This window comes from Oncorhynchus mykiss, chromosome 7 (genome assembly GCF_013265735.2).
Source record: "Oncorhynchus mykiss isolate Arlee chromosome 7, USDA_OmykA_1.1, whole genome shotgun sequence".
In the NCBI taxonomy this organism is placed as follows: Eukaryota; Metazoa; Chordata; class Actinopteri; order Salmoniformes; family Salmonidae; genus Oncorhynchus; species Oncorhynchus mykiss.
This window is the reverse complement of record NC_048571.1, coordinates 25,673,018-25,689,478: the sequence shown is the minus strand read 5'-3', so window position 1 is coordinate 25,689,478 and position 16,461 is coordinate 25,673,018. Positions and strand designations below refer to the sequence as shown.

The window sequence follows — 16,461 nt, the reverse complement described above, 5'->3', positions numbered from 1 at the left end:
TCCCCATATTTCCCTTTTCTGCTCTCTCTCTCCTCCCTCCTATTTCTCTCTCCTCCTCTCTCCCCATCTTTCCCTTTTCTGCTCTCTCTCTCCTCCCTCCTATTTCTCTCTCCTCCTCTCTCCCCATCTTTCCCTTTTCTGCTCTCTCCCCATCTTTCCATTTTCTGCTCTCTCCTCCATCCTAGTTCTCTCTCCTCCTTTCTCCCCATCTTCCCTTTTCTGTTCTCCCTCTCCTCCCTCCTATTTCTCTCTCCTCCTCTCTCCCCATCTTTCCCTTTTCTGCTCTCACTCTCCTCCCTCCTATTTCTCTCTCCTCCTCTCTCCCCATCTTTCCCTTTTCTGCTCTCTCTCTCCTCCCTCCTATTTCTCTCTCCTCCTCTCTCCCCATCTTTCCCTTTTCTGCTCTCTCTCCCCATCTTTCCTTTTTCTGCTCTCTCTCCTCCCTCCTATTTCTCTCTCCTCCTCTCTCCCCATCTTTCCCTTTTCTGCTCTCCCTCTCCTCCCTCCTATTTCTCTTCTCCTTTCTCCCCATCTTTCCCTTTTCTGCTCTCTCTCTCCTCCCTCCTATTTCTCTCTTCCTCTCACCGTCTTTTAAAAAATTATATCTTTCCCCCTCCGCTTTCCCTCGTCGCCTTATCTCTTTCCTTTTCTGTCTCTTATCCTCTCCTCCTCCCCCTCTCCTCCCTCTGTTCCTCTCATCCAGTCGGCACACATCAGTAACGTAGTTGGCTAGTCCAAGGCTTTGTTAAATGAGGAGTATAGGAGGAGGTGTCTGTTATTAAGTGCCTATTATGAGGTGGTTTAGTGTCTATTAAAAAAAACTAAGCGTGTGCCGGTGGTAATTAATTAAGGAAAGGAAACGTCCTTAATTAAAGAAGAACAATTTAGGAGATGATTAACAGAAGTGGTCTTGATTGACAGCAAACAATGAAGTGATGGGGGAATATAAAAACAGAGGTGGCGTTATGAAGAGAGAACAAGTGAGTGTGTGACTGGAAGAGTGGGCAGCAGATCTCCACAGGTGTCATGGTTGCTCCAGCCTGCCAGCTTCCAAGTTAATCACTCCTTCCATTTCTCTCCCTGACCCTCGGGGGTGAATGTGGAAAAGGAGGGATGAGGAGGGGAAGGGTGGTTGCGGGGAGCAGCTGGCCTTGTGTTCGCCACAGGGTAAAAAGAACCCGGTTTTATTAGCTTCTCACAAGGACTTTTGGGAGGAGGTGGATGGTGGAAAAGAGTAGGGGAGATAAGTCAGTGTGACCATTAGTGATGTGTTTGCGTTGTTGGGGTGATAAATTCATTAAAAAAAATTAAAAAAATGTCTGACTTTGTGTTGTCACAAATATATGAAGCCTCAGGCCCCCCCCTTTCCTCCCTCCCATCATAAATTGACAAAGACACACACACATACACACTTACCCTCCTGTTCCCCTGGGCACCACGTGATTTATGAAGAGTTTACCCTCTGAGTGTGCATAACTAATAATAAGGCCTGTCACAATGCACAGCTAGCAAACAGTACCTCAGCTGATTGTTTGTGTGTGGGTTTTTTTGTGAATTACAATCATCAGTCAGAAATGAAATGTGTGGGTGGAGTGGGCACACACCAGAGAGAGCACTCCGTCATCACAGTGGTTGATGGACGAGATCAGGCATGGGAGAGGGAGACAGCTTTTACACCTGGAGAGAATGAGACATCCAGAGTAACCCTTCAAATCAACGTTTATATGTCGCGTACACAGATTAGCTTAGATGTTAAAGCAGGTGCAGCGAAATGCTTGTGTTTCTAGCTCCAGCAATGCAGTACAATGTCTAACAGTACAATACTAATAAACAAGTAATCTCCCCAAAAAAGCAACAACAAAAAAGGAACAAAGAATTATCAGCGTGCGACGTCGGAGTCCGGAATATACATTTTTAATAAAAATTTAAAAAAGAGTTTTATTTCACCTTTATTTAACCAGATAGGCAAGTTGAGAACAAGTTCTCATTTACAATTGCGACCTGGCCAAGATAAAGCAAAGCAGTTCGACACATACAACGACACAGAGTTACACATGGAGTAAAACAAACATACAATCAATAATACAGTAGAAAAATAACTCTATATACGATGTGAGCAAATGAGGTGAGATAAGGGAGGTAAAGGCAAAAAAAAGGCCATGGTGGCAAAGTAAATACAATTTAGCAATTAAACACTGGAATGGTAGATTTGCAGTGGAAGAAAGTGCAAAGTAGAAATAAAAATAATGGGGTGCAAAATAAATAAAATTAAATAAATACAGTAGGGAAAGAGGTAGTTGTTTGGGCTAAATTATAGGTGGGCTATGTACAGGTGCAGTAATCTGTGAGCTGCTCTGACAGCTGGTGCTTAAAGCTAGTGAGGGAGATAAGTGTTTCCAGTTTCAGAGATTTTTGTAGTTTGTTCCAGTCATTGGCAGCAGACAACTGGAAGGAGAGGCGGCCAAAGAAAGAATTGGTTTTGGGGGTGACGAGAGATATGCCTGCTCGAGCGGGTGCTACAGGTGGGTGCTGCTATGGTGACCAGCGAGCTGAGATAAGGGGGAACTTTACCTAGCAGGGTCTTGTAGATGACCTGGAGCCGGTGGGATTGGCGACAAGTATGAAGCGAGGGCCAGCCAACGAGAGCGTACAGTTCGCAGTGGTGGGTAGTATATGGGGCTTTGGTGACAAAAAGGATGGCACTGTGATAGACTGCATCCAATTTCCTGAGTAGAGTGTTGGAGACTATTTTGTAAATGACATCGCCGAAGTCGAGGATCGATAGGATGGTCAGTTTTACGAGGGTATGTTTGGCAGCATGAGTGAAGGATGCTTTGTTGCGAAATAGGAAGCCGATTTAAGTTTGGATTGGAGATGTTTAATGTGAGTCTGGAAGGAGAGTTTACAGTCTAACCAGACACTTAGGTACGTGTGTGTGTGTGTGTGTGTGTGTGTGTGTGTGTATAGACAGTATGGACAATATATACCGTAAATATGGAAAAGCTCTGTACAGCAGTAGTTGTGTAACATGAGCTTACTGAATGTTGAATACAGTATGTACACTGGGTGTACAAAAACTTTAAGGACACCTTCCTAATATTATTTATTTTGTCCTCAGCCTCCATTCATTGGGGCATGGACTCAACAAAGTGTGGAAAGCGTTCCACAGGGATGCTAGCCCATGTTGACTCCAATACTTCCCACAGTTGTCACGTTGGCTGGATGTCCTTTGGGTGGTGGACTATTCTTGATACACACGGGAAACTGTTGAGCGTTGCAGTTCTTGACACAAACTGGTCCGCCTGGCACCCTACTACCATGCGCCGTTCAAAGGCACTTAGACAAAAAAATATATCTCAAGGCTTGAAAATCCTTCTTTAACATGTCCTCTTCATCTACACTGATTTGAAGTGGATTTAACAAGTGACATCAATAAGAGATCATAGCTGTTTTTCAGTGTCTCGGTCCCAGCTTTGATGCACCTGTACGGACTCTGCCTTCTAGATGGTAGCAGAGTGAATAGGCCAGGGCATAACAGTTTCTATTTGGTCCTCCAGCCACAGTGGTAGGTAGATTTAAAAATCTACCAGCTACTCAGATTTTGTACTAACAAAAATATTTTTTCCCACTAAAATTACAACATCAAAACCAAAAAAGATGAACCTGCTTTATAATGTTTCAAATACAAATGTATAACCAGTAAGAAGTAATGTGGTATATTGTTTAATTACGTTTTTTGTGGCCTGCATCTTTTAACCTAAATATCACAGATGAGACAAACATGGCAGGTGGTTACCGTGGTAGCGGGACTCCAGACGTGTTTGTGCCTGCTGTGAGATTGAGTATGAATAGTAGAAGCATTGTCTTCTCTTCCTTAGCCAGTTGAAACTCAAACATGGAAAAACAACCGAGCATGTGAATAAAACGATGTAGCTAGCCAAGAAACACAAGGACAAATTCTCACTTCAGTAGACTTTCGTTTCAAGTAAATTAGACAGACTTTTATGCTTGTGAGCTCCGCTGCTAAAAAATGAATCTTTCACTCAGCTCTTCACGTATCCACAACCCTCAGCCAGGCAGTGTTGCTGCACCAGGTGAAATAGCCTATATAGGATTCTTAGTTCTTTGACTTTGTACGATTTCATTTACCAGCTATGAAACGAAAAGGCAGAAATACTTTGAAAACACCTTCTGCAGCAATCATTTTACTGTGGTCATATTTGACACTTTTTGTATTCACAAATGCGATTGAAATGCTCCTGTTGAGCCCTGACCACCTTCCAACGTGGCTGGTGAATAGACATCTTACCCACCAATGCCAAAATCTACCAGCGTTTGGCAGGTGGCGGGTGTTCATTTTAGGCCCTGGAACTGGATTTGGCTCGGGTGGCTGAGGTCGTTGATGGTCTTCTTGGCCTTCCTGTGACACCGGGTGCCGTAGATGTCCTGGAGGGCAGGCAGTGTGCCCCCAGTGATGTTGGGCTGACCGCACCATCTCCTCTGGAGAGCCCTGCGGGTAGCGGGCGGTGCAATTGCCGTACAAAGCGGTGATACAGCCCAACAGAATGCTTTCTGGTGCATTCTGTAGAGGTTTGTGAGGGTCTTAGGGGCCATGACCAATTTCTTCAGCCTCCCACCACGGTGTCGGTGTGGAAGGACAATGTCTGGGTATTTACGTCTCCGCCGAGGATCTTGTTGTCTCCTGTAGTCCACGATCAGTTCTTTTGTTGACGTTCAGGGAGAGGTTATTACACCTCCCTATAGGCTGTCTTGTCGCTGTTGTTAATCAGACCTCCCCAAGACCCATGTAGTAGGGGTGTGTGTGTGTGTGTGTGTGTGTGTGTGTGTGTGTGTGTGGTTATTCATGGAGTGCGAGAGTTGGGTTGGCTGATGCCATGTCTGTGCGTTAGGAGTGTCTGTGTGTGCGTTTTGTACTATGTATGCATGCATTTGTGTGAGACTGGGGTATGCTGAAACCCAGACGTGTGTTTTCGAGGAGGGCTCCTGAGTAGCGCAGCCGTATAAGGCACTGCATCGCGGCTCTAGTAGGCGTCGCGGCAGACACGGTTTCAATCCTGGGCTGTAATCACAACCGGGCCGTGATCGGGAGTCCAATAGGGCGGCGCACAATTGGCCAAGCCTCATCCGGGTCAGGGGAGGATTTGGCCGTGGAGCTTTACAAGTAGGCCATCATTGTAAATAAGACTTTATTTACCATGTTAAATAAACAAAACGTCTGGATGTATGTTACAGACACACAGGGAAGTAGACGTAGTATACTTAGTCCAGATGGTAATCGGTTCAATTCCCTACTTGCTTTAACAGCATTGTGTGTGAGACTGACCACGTGTGTGTGTGTGTGTGTGTGTGTGTGTGTGTGTGTGTGTGTGTGTGTGTGTGTGTGTGTGTGTGTGCACAGATGCATAAAGCGTTGCATCATTGGAGTACATTTGGGTATGCATGTACTTTTAGCATTGCACCGCATGAAATGATAACCTGCCTACTGATGTCATGAGTCTTCTTCCATTCATCACATCCTCAGATACCAGAGTCGCCTGACACTGGAATACAAAATGCCAATCAGGCAACGCTCAAATGCCTTCTTTCTTCCTCCCTTCCTTGATGACTTGATTAGTGTAGGGTTAGGAACGGTTCTATCATATCCAGTAAGTAGCCTTTCACCAATCTAGCAATGTCAGATCAGTGATTGCTTCAAGGAAGGAGCAAGGAGGGATGCAATTTTAAGGGCCCAGCACTTTTTTTCTTTGTTCTATTTTTTCACTATTTTGACACGTGATTCCACAGGCATTTCAGTATCTGAAAAGCGTCTTCCATCAGGTTTGACATCTGATTCAACCTATGACTAAGGCTGTGTACCAAATGGCACCCTATTCCGTATGGGTCCTGGTCCAAAGTAGTGTACTACCTAGGAAATATGGTACGCTTTTGGCAAGCAGACTGTGTGCTGACAGAGGTGTAAAGTGTTCTACTTCTGTCAGAGGTTTAGGGGAGACCCTATATTTAAGAGAAGGCCCTCCCACACTAAGCTGAACAGTTTCCTGGCAGTTTGTGCGTATGGAGGGGGGGGGGGGGGGGGGGGCCGAGATGATTGGATAACTGTATTACCATCAGGATGCGGCCCGCGCCTCGCTTCCCGCATTATGCATGCTAGGAGATTCAAAGGAGAGGAGGGGGGGAAAATAGGGAGAGAGAGGTTGACTCTTAAGATACATGACAGGCAGACGAAAGCACAGCGGCCCCATAGATGTGGCACACACCAACGGAGAGGATGAGGAGAAGAGAAGGAATGGTTGGAGAGAGATTAACTATGTATGTGGGGAGGGGCAGGTGTAGGGTATTGTGGTGCAGTGGTTGTGACTGTGTGGGGGTGTGTGTGATATGTTTGAAAGACGCTGAGCTGTAGTTGCTGTTGCTTCGAGCTAGGTGGCACTGTTCATCTGTTCCCCTGTAGGGTGTGTGCGCAAGCATGTGTTCCAGCAGCTCCTATATGTGAACCTCGAGACTGAAATGAACAATAGTGGAAACTCCTTCCAGCTAATGATTCACCAATCCAATGGTTTTAAGCACATGATGCCCGTCCACACTTTGGGTAACGGGTGGAGAATCGGGATGGTGAGACCGTGTCCCCATCCAACCATCGGGCCAAATAGGACCCGCCTGATTCAGAGACTTTTATATCATTGAGTTGAGATGGCATGGTATGGTTGACACCGCGTGTCACCTGTCAATAGGGTTGGGCGGTATACCGTGTATACCGGGGTATTTGGAAATGCACACTGGATGGTGTCTATACCGTCTATACCGTTGAAAGTATCTTGTTCAGGTTTTTTGAACACATTTGAATATTTGTAACTACTTTTTCAGTAGAAACCTACAGTCAACTTGTCCAATGCGTTAGGAGATGAAAAAACAGACCGCGTTCTTCATTTTTGCCCGTCACACAATTTTTGTCGATTGAAGCTTACCATAGTTCCCCAGAACAGCAGCCAGTCGAGTGTTGGTTGTGAAGTGCACAATGGGAGAACGCGGGAGCTGCTGAGTCCACCTGCGTTCTGTATCTATGGCCGAGTCTCTCTCTGCTGTGCGTCGCACAGGAGGTGATGCACTTGTGTGCAATTCACGACTAAATGTCTGCTGTCGGATATCTTCTAACTGTCTAAGATGTGCTACGCTCTCCAACCGGGTTTTCGTTAGTTAACTAAGTAAGTGGCTGAATTAATAAGGAGATGGGGTGTTAGCTTTCTGCTGTGTTTGAGAAGTCAGAGGTCTGGATGAGATATCTGTACAGCTGCCATTTTTCCCCCCCTGTGCTTCCCACTAGCGTTTTTTCCCCTCTCCTCTCTGCTCCGTGTACACATCAAATCAAGCTTTTATTTGTCACGTGCCGAATACAACAAGTGTAGAACTTACCACGGGATGCTTGCTTACTTCGCCCGTAAATAACAGTGCAGTTCAGGAAGTTAAGAAAGTATTTACCAAATAAATAATAAAAAAGTGACACAATAAAATAACAACAACGAGGCTATATACAGGGGGTACCAGTACCGAGTCAGTGTGTGGGGGTACGGGTTAGTCGAGGTAATAATGTACATGTAGGTAGGGGTGAAGTGACTGCATGGATAATTAACAGCGAGTAGCAGCAGTGTACAACACAAATGGAGTGGGGTGGTCAATGTAAATAGTCTGGGTGGACATTTGATTAATTGTTCAGCAGTCTTATGGCTTGGGGGTAGAAGCTGTTAAGGAGCCTTTTGGTCCTAGACTTGGCGCTCCGATACCGCTTACCGTGCGGTAGCAGAGAGAACAGTCTATGACTTGGGTGGCTGGAGTCTCTGACAATTTTTGGGCTTTCCTCTGACACCGCCTTTTAAATAGGTCCTGGATGGCAGGAAGCTTGGCCCCAGTGATGTACTGGGCCGTACGCACTACCCTCTGTAGCGCCTTACGGTCAGATGGCGAGCAGTTGCCATACCAGGCGGTGATGCAACCGGTCAGGATGCTCTCGATGGTGCAGCTGTAGAACCTTTTGAGGATCTGGGGACCCATGCCAAATCTTTTCAGTCTCTTGAGGGGGAATAGGTTTTGTTGTGCCCTCTTCATGACTATCTTGGTGTGTTTGGACCATGATAGTCCATTGGTGATGTGGACACCAAGGAACTTGAAACTCTCGACCCGCTCCACTACAGCCCCGTCGATGTTAATGTTCTTCCATCAGACAAGCATGCATCACAATTTTGTAATCTTTCACTTTCGCTTGTCAATGTCCACGCTCTAGCTATAGCTATACTTGTATAACTTCATGAGCTGGATTTGCCCCTCATTGCATTTAGTGCACTCGTTAGCATTTTAGTTAAAAGCTTCCATAAACATTTGCACCGACTGCCTGTACTTTTGACTCATTTGCTGAGCCGAGCGTTAGATAAACAGTAACACTTACACACACACACACACACACACACACACACACACACACACACAGAAGACTCCAGCGTTTTCCTAACAGAGTATAAAGAGGTTGGGACTATGTTGAAGTCCACTACCTACTGTTCCTACTAAAACATGGCTATTGGCTAGACAACCTGTATAGCCCTCTACTACCAATTTACATGCTACTCTAGGCTATCCTCTGCGCTAGTGCCCAGAGGCAAGACTAATTGAGGGCTGTGTGTGTGACACTGACGACGTTTGTATCAAGGAGTAGAGATGGCTCTCGCTCTCTACAGGTGCTTGTTTTTCAGCTCTTCGTGACACTGTGGGGTTTCTCTGACTCTCTCACCTCATCACATCCACATTGGTCAACTCTCTCTCATCCTCTCTGAGGGACAAGGCCATCTGATTTAGAAAGCGGTAGAGAAGGAAAAGAGCAGGAGAACTGAAGGGACCGAGGCATCCATCAATCACATAGTGGATATGCTTTTCTCTGATGGCCCCTCCCTCCCTCCAGCTGATGCTCTGATGCGGCCAATTTCCTCTGGTTTGGGGCGTGGAGGTGTCAGGGTATTGAATCATGGCAGAAAGGGAGAGTGAGAGGCGTGACATTCACACGGTGATGTATGATTGATTTCTACCCACCGTGTTATTGCTTATTGTTTTCTCCCCCCCCCAGTTATGGGTGCATATGATTTTGAAAAATTCCCCCTCTCCCTCTCTTTCTCTGTGATTCTCTTCCTCTTTCTCACTCATTTCCTCTCACTCACTCCCTCTCGCTCTCACACACACACACACCTCCCTCCGATTCATCTCTGGCTCTCTCTTTCTTCATGCATTAATGTCCCAGTGTTCTTCCTCTCGGTCTTGTTTTCTTCCCCCTGTTCTGATTGTCATTCTCTCTTTCATTAAGTGGTCATTTCCTGTGCTAGCACTGTTTAATGAGAGCGTCACGCCACAGTGCTAATTTGTCAAATGACAAATTCACGGCAGCGTATCGGAGGAGCGCTACCCTCTAATCTCTGTCTCTCGATCTCTCTCATTTTCTCTCTCTGTGTCTCTCTTTCTGTGTCTCTCTCTGTCTCTCTCTCGGTCTCTCTGTCTCTGTCTGTCTCATTTTCTCTCTCTTCACCCTCTGTTCTCCATCCCTGTCTCCATCCAGCTCGTGGAGGCAACTATGTCATTGTGTTTGACAGGTTCTGATTCTCCTGTCAGATTTAATTTGACTATTTATTCCGATGCGTACACACCTCAAATCTTGTGTGTGTGTGTGTGTGTGTGAGAACACAGTTTACCAGTAGCGATTAACACACGGGAACACAGACAAACAGACACACACTGTGCATATGATTTTGTATGTCTAACTGGGTTTACTGAACTGGCCTCATGGAATGCATTTTGCTGCCACGATAAGACAAATTAGTCCTAACTTCAATGTAGTTTTATTATTTTGGAATGCACAGATCACATTCGTATGCTGCTCTTGTTGGTATACACTCACGCACCGGCTTGGGTTGACAGAGAGCGATAGAGCCATTTTGATCCCTATAAATCACATTATGTGGGAGGGGAGTAACGGTAGAGTTTGGCTGGCATTCACACACACACACACATTATTTTTCTCTCTTTCTCTCGCTCCGCTCTCTCGCCATCCCTCACGCTGTTGATTGATGGTATTTGCGGAGCGCCACGCACTCCTCCTGGCCTCGAGAATGCACAGCCCTCTCCCTACTGTTTGGTAGATAAGTCTGTTTGTGCGTTTGCGTACGCGGAAGCGGGAGACAGTGTGTGTCTGTCAGGCTTATGCTAATGTTAACTGCATTTCCCACCTGTTTTTCTTCCCACAGAGATGAATCGCAGCTGTATGTGCAAAGAGCATGAACATGAGCATTGACTGGTGTGACACCACTACATCCGTAAAAGGGTCTAACTAGACCAGGTTGCCCCCCGCTCTCTCTTTCTCTCTCTCTCTCTCTCTGTTGACGGTCTGAACGCTTTCACACATTCTGACACCCACCCACTCAGGTTTGACTTGCCATCCATTTGGAAATGGGCCATTTGACTGTGTGTGTCCGGTTGGTGTACAGTATGACTCTCTTACAGCATGATAATATTGTATTTAAATGAAGAAAATGCATGTTTTATTGTCACAGACAACGGCTAGGTGCAGTGAAATGTGTTGTTTTACAGGGTCAGCCATAGTAATAGCCCTGGAGCTCAGTTATTCGAACCAGCCGACCTTTCAGTTACTGGCCCAGGCACTCGAACTGCTAAGCAACCATACCGCCCTATTGTTTCTCCTCCTGTATGATTCCAGTCCCGTTGTGCGTCTGTGATTGTATTTCAGCTGGTGGCAGTGTTCGAAGCACAGGAGCTCCAGAGGGGGGCGACAGTGAGCCCAGCGGGCAGCGGCGGAGGCTCCACGGGCCACTCCAGCCCCAGCCCGTACTCCGATCCTGACCCCTACGAACGCCAGCCCCCCTACTTTCAGCCACCAAGAGGAGGAGAGATAGAGGTCAACGCTTACACCCTCAAGGCCAGTACGTACCACAGTACAGCACCACAGACTGATTTTAAAGTTCAGGGCTATATGGCATAAACAGTAAAATAACACCCATGATTTGGTGTTACATGTTGGTTTGGGCCAGTACACAACTCAAATGTTCAACTGCTTGAGTACCGGCACCTCTTATGGAATATTGTCTTTTAAAAATACCTAAATAAAAAGACTAACTGCAGTCAAAATGTGTACTGGCACATAGAGTATTTCAGTCCACTTAAACTATTGGTATAGGATAGGAACACTGTTGGGTGGTAACATAGTAATTCATAAAAAAAAAACATGTATATACTTTTACGCGGTGCCCCCCCCCCCCCCCCCCCCCCCCCCCCCCCCCCCACATTCTGAAAGGATGTTTTTGTCCCCCTCCCCCCAGTTTTATCATTGGAATGCGAAAACAAAACAAGGCAACGATGTGCTTTAGGACCATGCGGATGCATCCGAGCGGTCTGGTAGTCTGTTTGTAGTGTTTATCTGACTGGAGAACTAAATGTATGTATAGGAATTATGTTCCCCCCCACTTCTAAAACCAAAGTTGCTCGCCTGCTTTTACGTGTTCCTTGTATTAGTTAGTAGTGTTGCTCGGCCCTAGCCTATTGGTCGGGGAAACACCACGGCCGTGTCCGAAATTTGTCTTGCCTACTACTTACTAAAACGACATCATCTGCATCATCTGCACTATACATACTATTTAGAGCGTACTGTTTAGTAAAAATGTATGCTGTAAGTAACAAATATCAACATTGTCTGCTCACACACACTGAGAATGTCATATTTTGCTAAATTGTTTAGTAAATTCTCTTCCTCCATAGCCTGCAGTGGATTTGTACTAAATGAGTGTAGCATTCTGGCATTTAAGCATACTCAATTTCACATATTATACATTTCACATACCCATAGTTGCATCCTAAATAGTAGGCCGCTGGGGTATCTGGACACTGCCCACATCTCATGTTTCGTCATATGTCGTTTCACTGGCTGTGTGACAAATATGAGCATCCGACAGCGAAGTATGGCTGTTGAGCCAGAGGCTCTCCCTGTATATCCCAGCTTGGGTCCCTCGTAGACAGCTGAGCCCTTTTTGGAGGCTCTCCAGGGTTAAACAAACACTACGTTTCCCAGGGCTCCCCGGGTGGGTTTCACTTTAACTGACTGCCAAGGCCAGGCTGAATGCAGGCACACGCACACGCACACTCACTAGATGCGGCAGGGTAGCCTAGTGGTTAGAGCATTGGGCTAGTAACCGAAAGGTTGCAAGTTCCAGTCCCTGAACTGACAAGGTACAAATCTGTCGTTCTGCCCCTGAACAAGGCAGTTAACCCACTGTTCCTAGGCCGTCATTGAGCTGACTTGCCTAGTTAAATAAAGGTAAAATAAATAAAAATGGTAAAAACATCAGGGGTCTGTGTGTGTGTGTGTGTGTGTGGGAGAATGTGAACGAGTGTGTATGAGACGGCGCAACAATGTATGTTTGTGAGTATACGTGTGCAGTTGTAGGTGAGTGGTTGCATGACTACGCGTACTTGCTTGCATGTTCATTTAACAACCTCACATAATTTGAAACTGCTATGTAAAGCTGAGCTTCTAGCTTTTAATTCACTGCCTTTGAAAGAGGATTTAAGTGCGGCTCTGGCATTCTTTGGGATAAGTCACGTCCTTTAATGTAAACATCTAGGCCAAGGTGTACCGTTACAGAAAAAACGTAACCTCTCACACTTTTCCCTACTCCACTTTTCCCGGCCGCCCCAAGTTCTCTCTTCTCCGTTCCCTATCTTCCCCCCTTTCTCCTCATATTCTATGCTTTCCTTAGTCCCCTTTTTCTCTCTTCCTACTCCCCCTTTCTTTCTCCTCCTCTCCCACCATCCTTTAGATGTTCCATGACCCAGAGCAGAGTGCCAGCCCCTCTGACCCCCCCTCCTCCGTCTTCTTTCTGCCACCCCCTACCACAACATTCACCACCTGCAAGTCACTCACCCCCCCCCCCCCCCCAAATCCCTCTCACCGCGTCCCCCCTAACCCCTGCTGTTCTGGGGCACAGCTCCTCGCTAAACTCCTCCAGCACTCTGGGATGGGGCTCGGCCACTAACTGGATTAGCACTGTAGCCTGTTAGCTTGCCCAGGGTCCAGCCGTGCATGAACACTTTCTTCAATGCCTCTCTTTTTAACCCTTTTTTAAACCTTTTAGGACCCCTTCCTGCCACCCCTCAACCCCTTACTAACCAAGTTAAGACGTGACCCTGTGGAGCTCCCCCACATCGACTGAGACTAATTCAATAAGGCTGCTTTTGTCATCTCCACCTACTAACAAAAGCCTGGGTGGAGAATTCACTTAAACAGGCTCAGCCTAAACCCGATCATCCAGCCACTGCTATGACTGTCTGGCGGGGACCACTCTGTATGTGTGCACAGGGGCCTTTTTTTGTTTTCTTTATCACTTAAGTTAAGCAGATTGGCTGTTAGCTGCATATCGTATCACATGCAGCTGGTGGCCGGTGTGGGGGGGAGAGAGAGATGCTGGGAGACGAGAGAGGGGCAGAACACATAGAAATCTGGACTGAAAGTCAGTTGTTCTACCAGTAGCCATTCTACTAGCTCTGTGCGTTATAAGTATGTCCCACTCGTTATATATTCATGTGTTAGGCTACTTCGCCTACACAGTGCTACACTCAGCAAAAATATAAATTCAACATGCAATATACCATAACCCCACCGCCACCATGAGGCACTCTGTTCACAACGTTGACATCTGCGAACCGTTTGCCAGGTACAGTTGAAACCGGCATTCATCCGTGAAGAGAACACTTCTCGAGTGTGCCAGTGGCCATTGAAGGTGAGCATTTGCCCACTGAAGACGATTACGATGCTGAACTGCAGTCAGGTCAAGACCCTGGCGAGGGCCACAAGCACGCAGATGAGCTTCCCTTTGTGCAGAAACCCACAGTTTCATCAGTTGTCCGGGTGGCTGGTCACAGACGGTCCCGCAGGTGAAGAAGCTGGATGTGGAGGCCCTGGGCTGTGATCTGCGGTTGTGAGGCCGGTTGGACGTACTAGGAAATTCTCTAAAACGACGTCGGAGGCGGCTTACGATGGTGAAATTAATATTAAAATCTCTGGCAACCGCTCTGGTGGACATTCCTGCAGTCAGCATGCTAAATAAAATAAAATCAGATTGTATTTGTCACTTGCGCGGGATACGGGTAAGGTTTGGACCTTACCTGTGAAATGCTTACTTTCAAGCCCTTAACCAACAATGCACTTAAATAAATAGATTTTCTTGAATTTAGTAAATATTTTATTAACTCTAAGGTAACACAATAAATGTTCATAACAATAACGAGGCTATGTACAGGGGGTGCCGGCACCGAGTCAGTTCGTGGGGTACAGGTTAGTCGAGGTAATTTGTAAAGTGAGTATGCATAAATAATAAACAGCGAGTAGCAGCAGTGGAAAAACAAAGGGGTGGGAGGGTCAATGTCAATAGTCCGGGTGGCCATTTGATTAGTTGTTCAGCAGTCTTATGGCTTGGGGGTAGAAGCTGTTAAGGAGCCTTTTGGTCCTAGACTTGACGCTCCGGTACCTCTTGCCATGCGGTAGCAGAGAGGACAGTCTGACTTGGGTGACTGGAGCCTTGGACAATTGTTTGGTGCCTTTCTCTGAGACCGCCTAGTATATAGGTCCTGGATTGCATGAAGCTTGGCCCCCAGTGATGTACTGGGCCATACGCACTACCCTCTGTATTGCCTTAGTCAGATGCTGAGCAGTTGCCATACCAGGCAGTGCTGCAAATGGTCAGGATTCTCTCAATGGTGCAGCTGTAGAACCTTTTGAGGGTCTGGGGATCCATGCCAAATCTTTTCAGTCTCCTGAGGGGGAAAAGGTTTTGTTGTGCCCTCTTCATGACTATCTTGGTGTGTTTGGACAACAATAGTTTGTTGGTGATGTGGACACCAAGGAACTTGAAGCTGTTAATGAGGGGCCTGTTCGGCCCTCCTTTTCCTATAGTCTACGATCAGCTCCTTTGTCTTGCTCACATTGAGCAAAAGGTTGTTGTCCTGGCACCACACTGCCGTGTCTCTCACCTCCCCCCTATAAGCTGTCTCATCGTTGTCGGTGATCAGGCCTACAGCTGTTGTGTCCTCAGCAAACTTAATGATGGAGTCGTGCTTGGCCACACAGTTGTGGGTGAACAGGCAGCACAGGAGGGGAATAAGCACGCACCCCTGAGGGGCCCCAGTGTTGAGGATAAGCGTGGCAGATGTGTTGTTACCTACCCTTACCACCTGGGGGTGGCCCATCAGGAAGTCCAGGATCCACATAGTGGATGCAGTGGGGATGTTTAGTCCCAGGGTCCTTAGCTTAGTGACAAGCTTCGTGGGCACTATGATGTTGAATGCTGAGCTATAGTCAATGAACAACATTCTCACATAGGTGCTTCTTTTGTCCAGGTGGGAAAGGGCAGTGTGGAGTGCAATAGAAATTGCATCATCTGTTGGGGCGGTGTGCAAATTGGAATGTGTCTAGGGTTTCTGGCATGATGGTGTTGTGAGCCATGACCAGCCTTTCAAAGCACTTCATGGCTACCGGGGCGGTAATCATTAAGGCGGGTTACCTTCGCTTCCTTAGACAAAGGGACTATGGTGGTCTGTTTGAAACATGTAGGTATTACAGACATGAGAGAGGTTGAAAATGTCAGTGAAGACTCGGGCCAGTTTGGCTGCGCATTCTTTGAGTACATGTTCTGGTATTCCGTCTGGCCCTGCGGCTTTGTGAATGTTGACCTGTTTAAAGATCTTGTTCACATTGGCTACAGAGAGCGTGATCACACAGTCCTCCGGAAGAGCAGGTGCTCTCATGCATGCTTCAGTGTTGCTTGCCTCGAAGTGAGCATTAAAGGCATTTAGTTTGTCCTTCTAGGCTCGTGTCACTGGGCAGCTCGCAACTGGGATTCCCTTTGTAGTCCGTAATAGTTTTCAAGCCCTGCCACATCCGATGAGTGTCAGAGCCGGTGTAGTAGGATTCAATCTTAGTCCTGTATTGATGCTTTTCCTGTTTGATGGTGTTCTTATAAGTGTCCGGATTGAAAGCGGCAGCTCTAGCCTTTAGCTCGGTGCGGATGTTGCTTGTAATCCATGGCTTCTTTTTTGGGAAATTTACACACGGTTAATGTTGTGACGACATCGTCGATGCACTTATTGATGAAGCCGATGACTGAGGTGGTATACTCCTCAATGCCATTGGATGAATCCCGGAACATATTCCAGTCTGTGCTAGCAAAACAGTCCTGTAGCATAGCATCCATGTCATCTGACCACTTCCGTATTTAGTGAGTCACTGGTACTTCCTGCTTTAATTTTTGCTTGTAAGCAGGAATCAAGAGGATAGAATTATGGTCATATTTGTCAAACGGAGGGTAGGGGAGAGCTTTATATTTCTCTGTGTGTGGAGTAAAGGTG

General features: G+C 46.7%; 1 protein-coding gene across 3 annotated transcripts in view; it reads left to right on the top strand.

Annotated features, from left to right (window-relative positions):
• pard3ba (par-3 family cell polarity regulator beta a) overlaps window positions 1-16,461 on the top strand; it is a 174,950-nt gene that overhangs the window by 36,092 nt on the left and 122,397 nt on the right. For all 3 annotated transcript variants that reach the window (XM_036983067.1, XM_036983068.1, XM_036983066.1), the window contains one exon: window positions 10,796-10,988. In XM_036983067.1, the coding sequence (XP_036838962.1) occupies window positions 10,796-10,988 (193 nt within the window). The remainder of the gene's footprint in view (window positions 1-10,795; window positions 10,989-16,461) is intronic.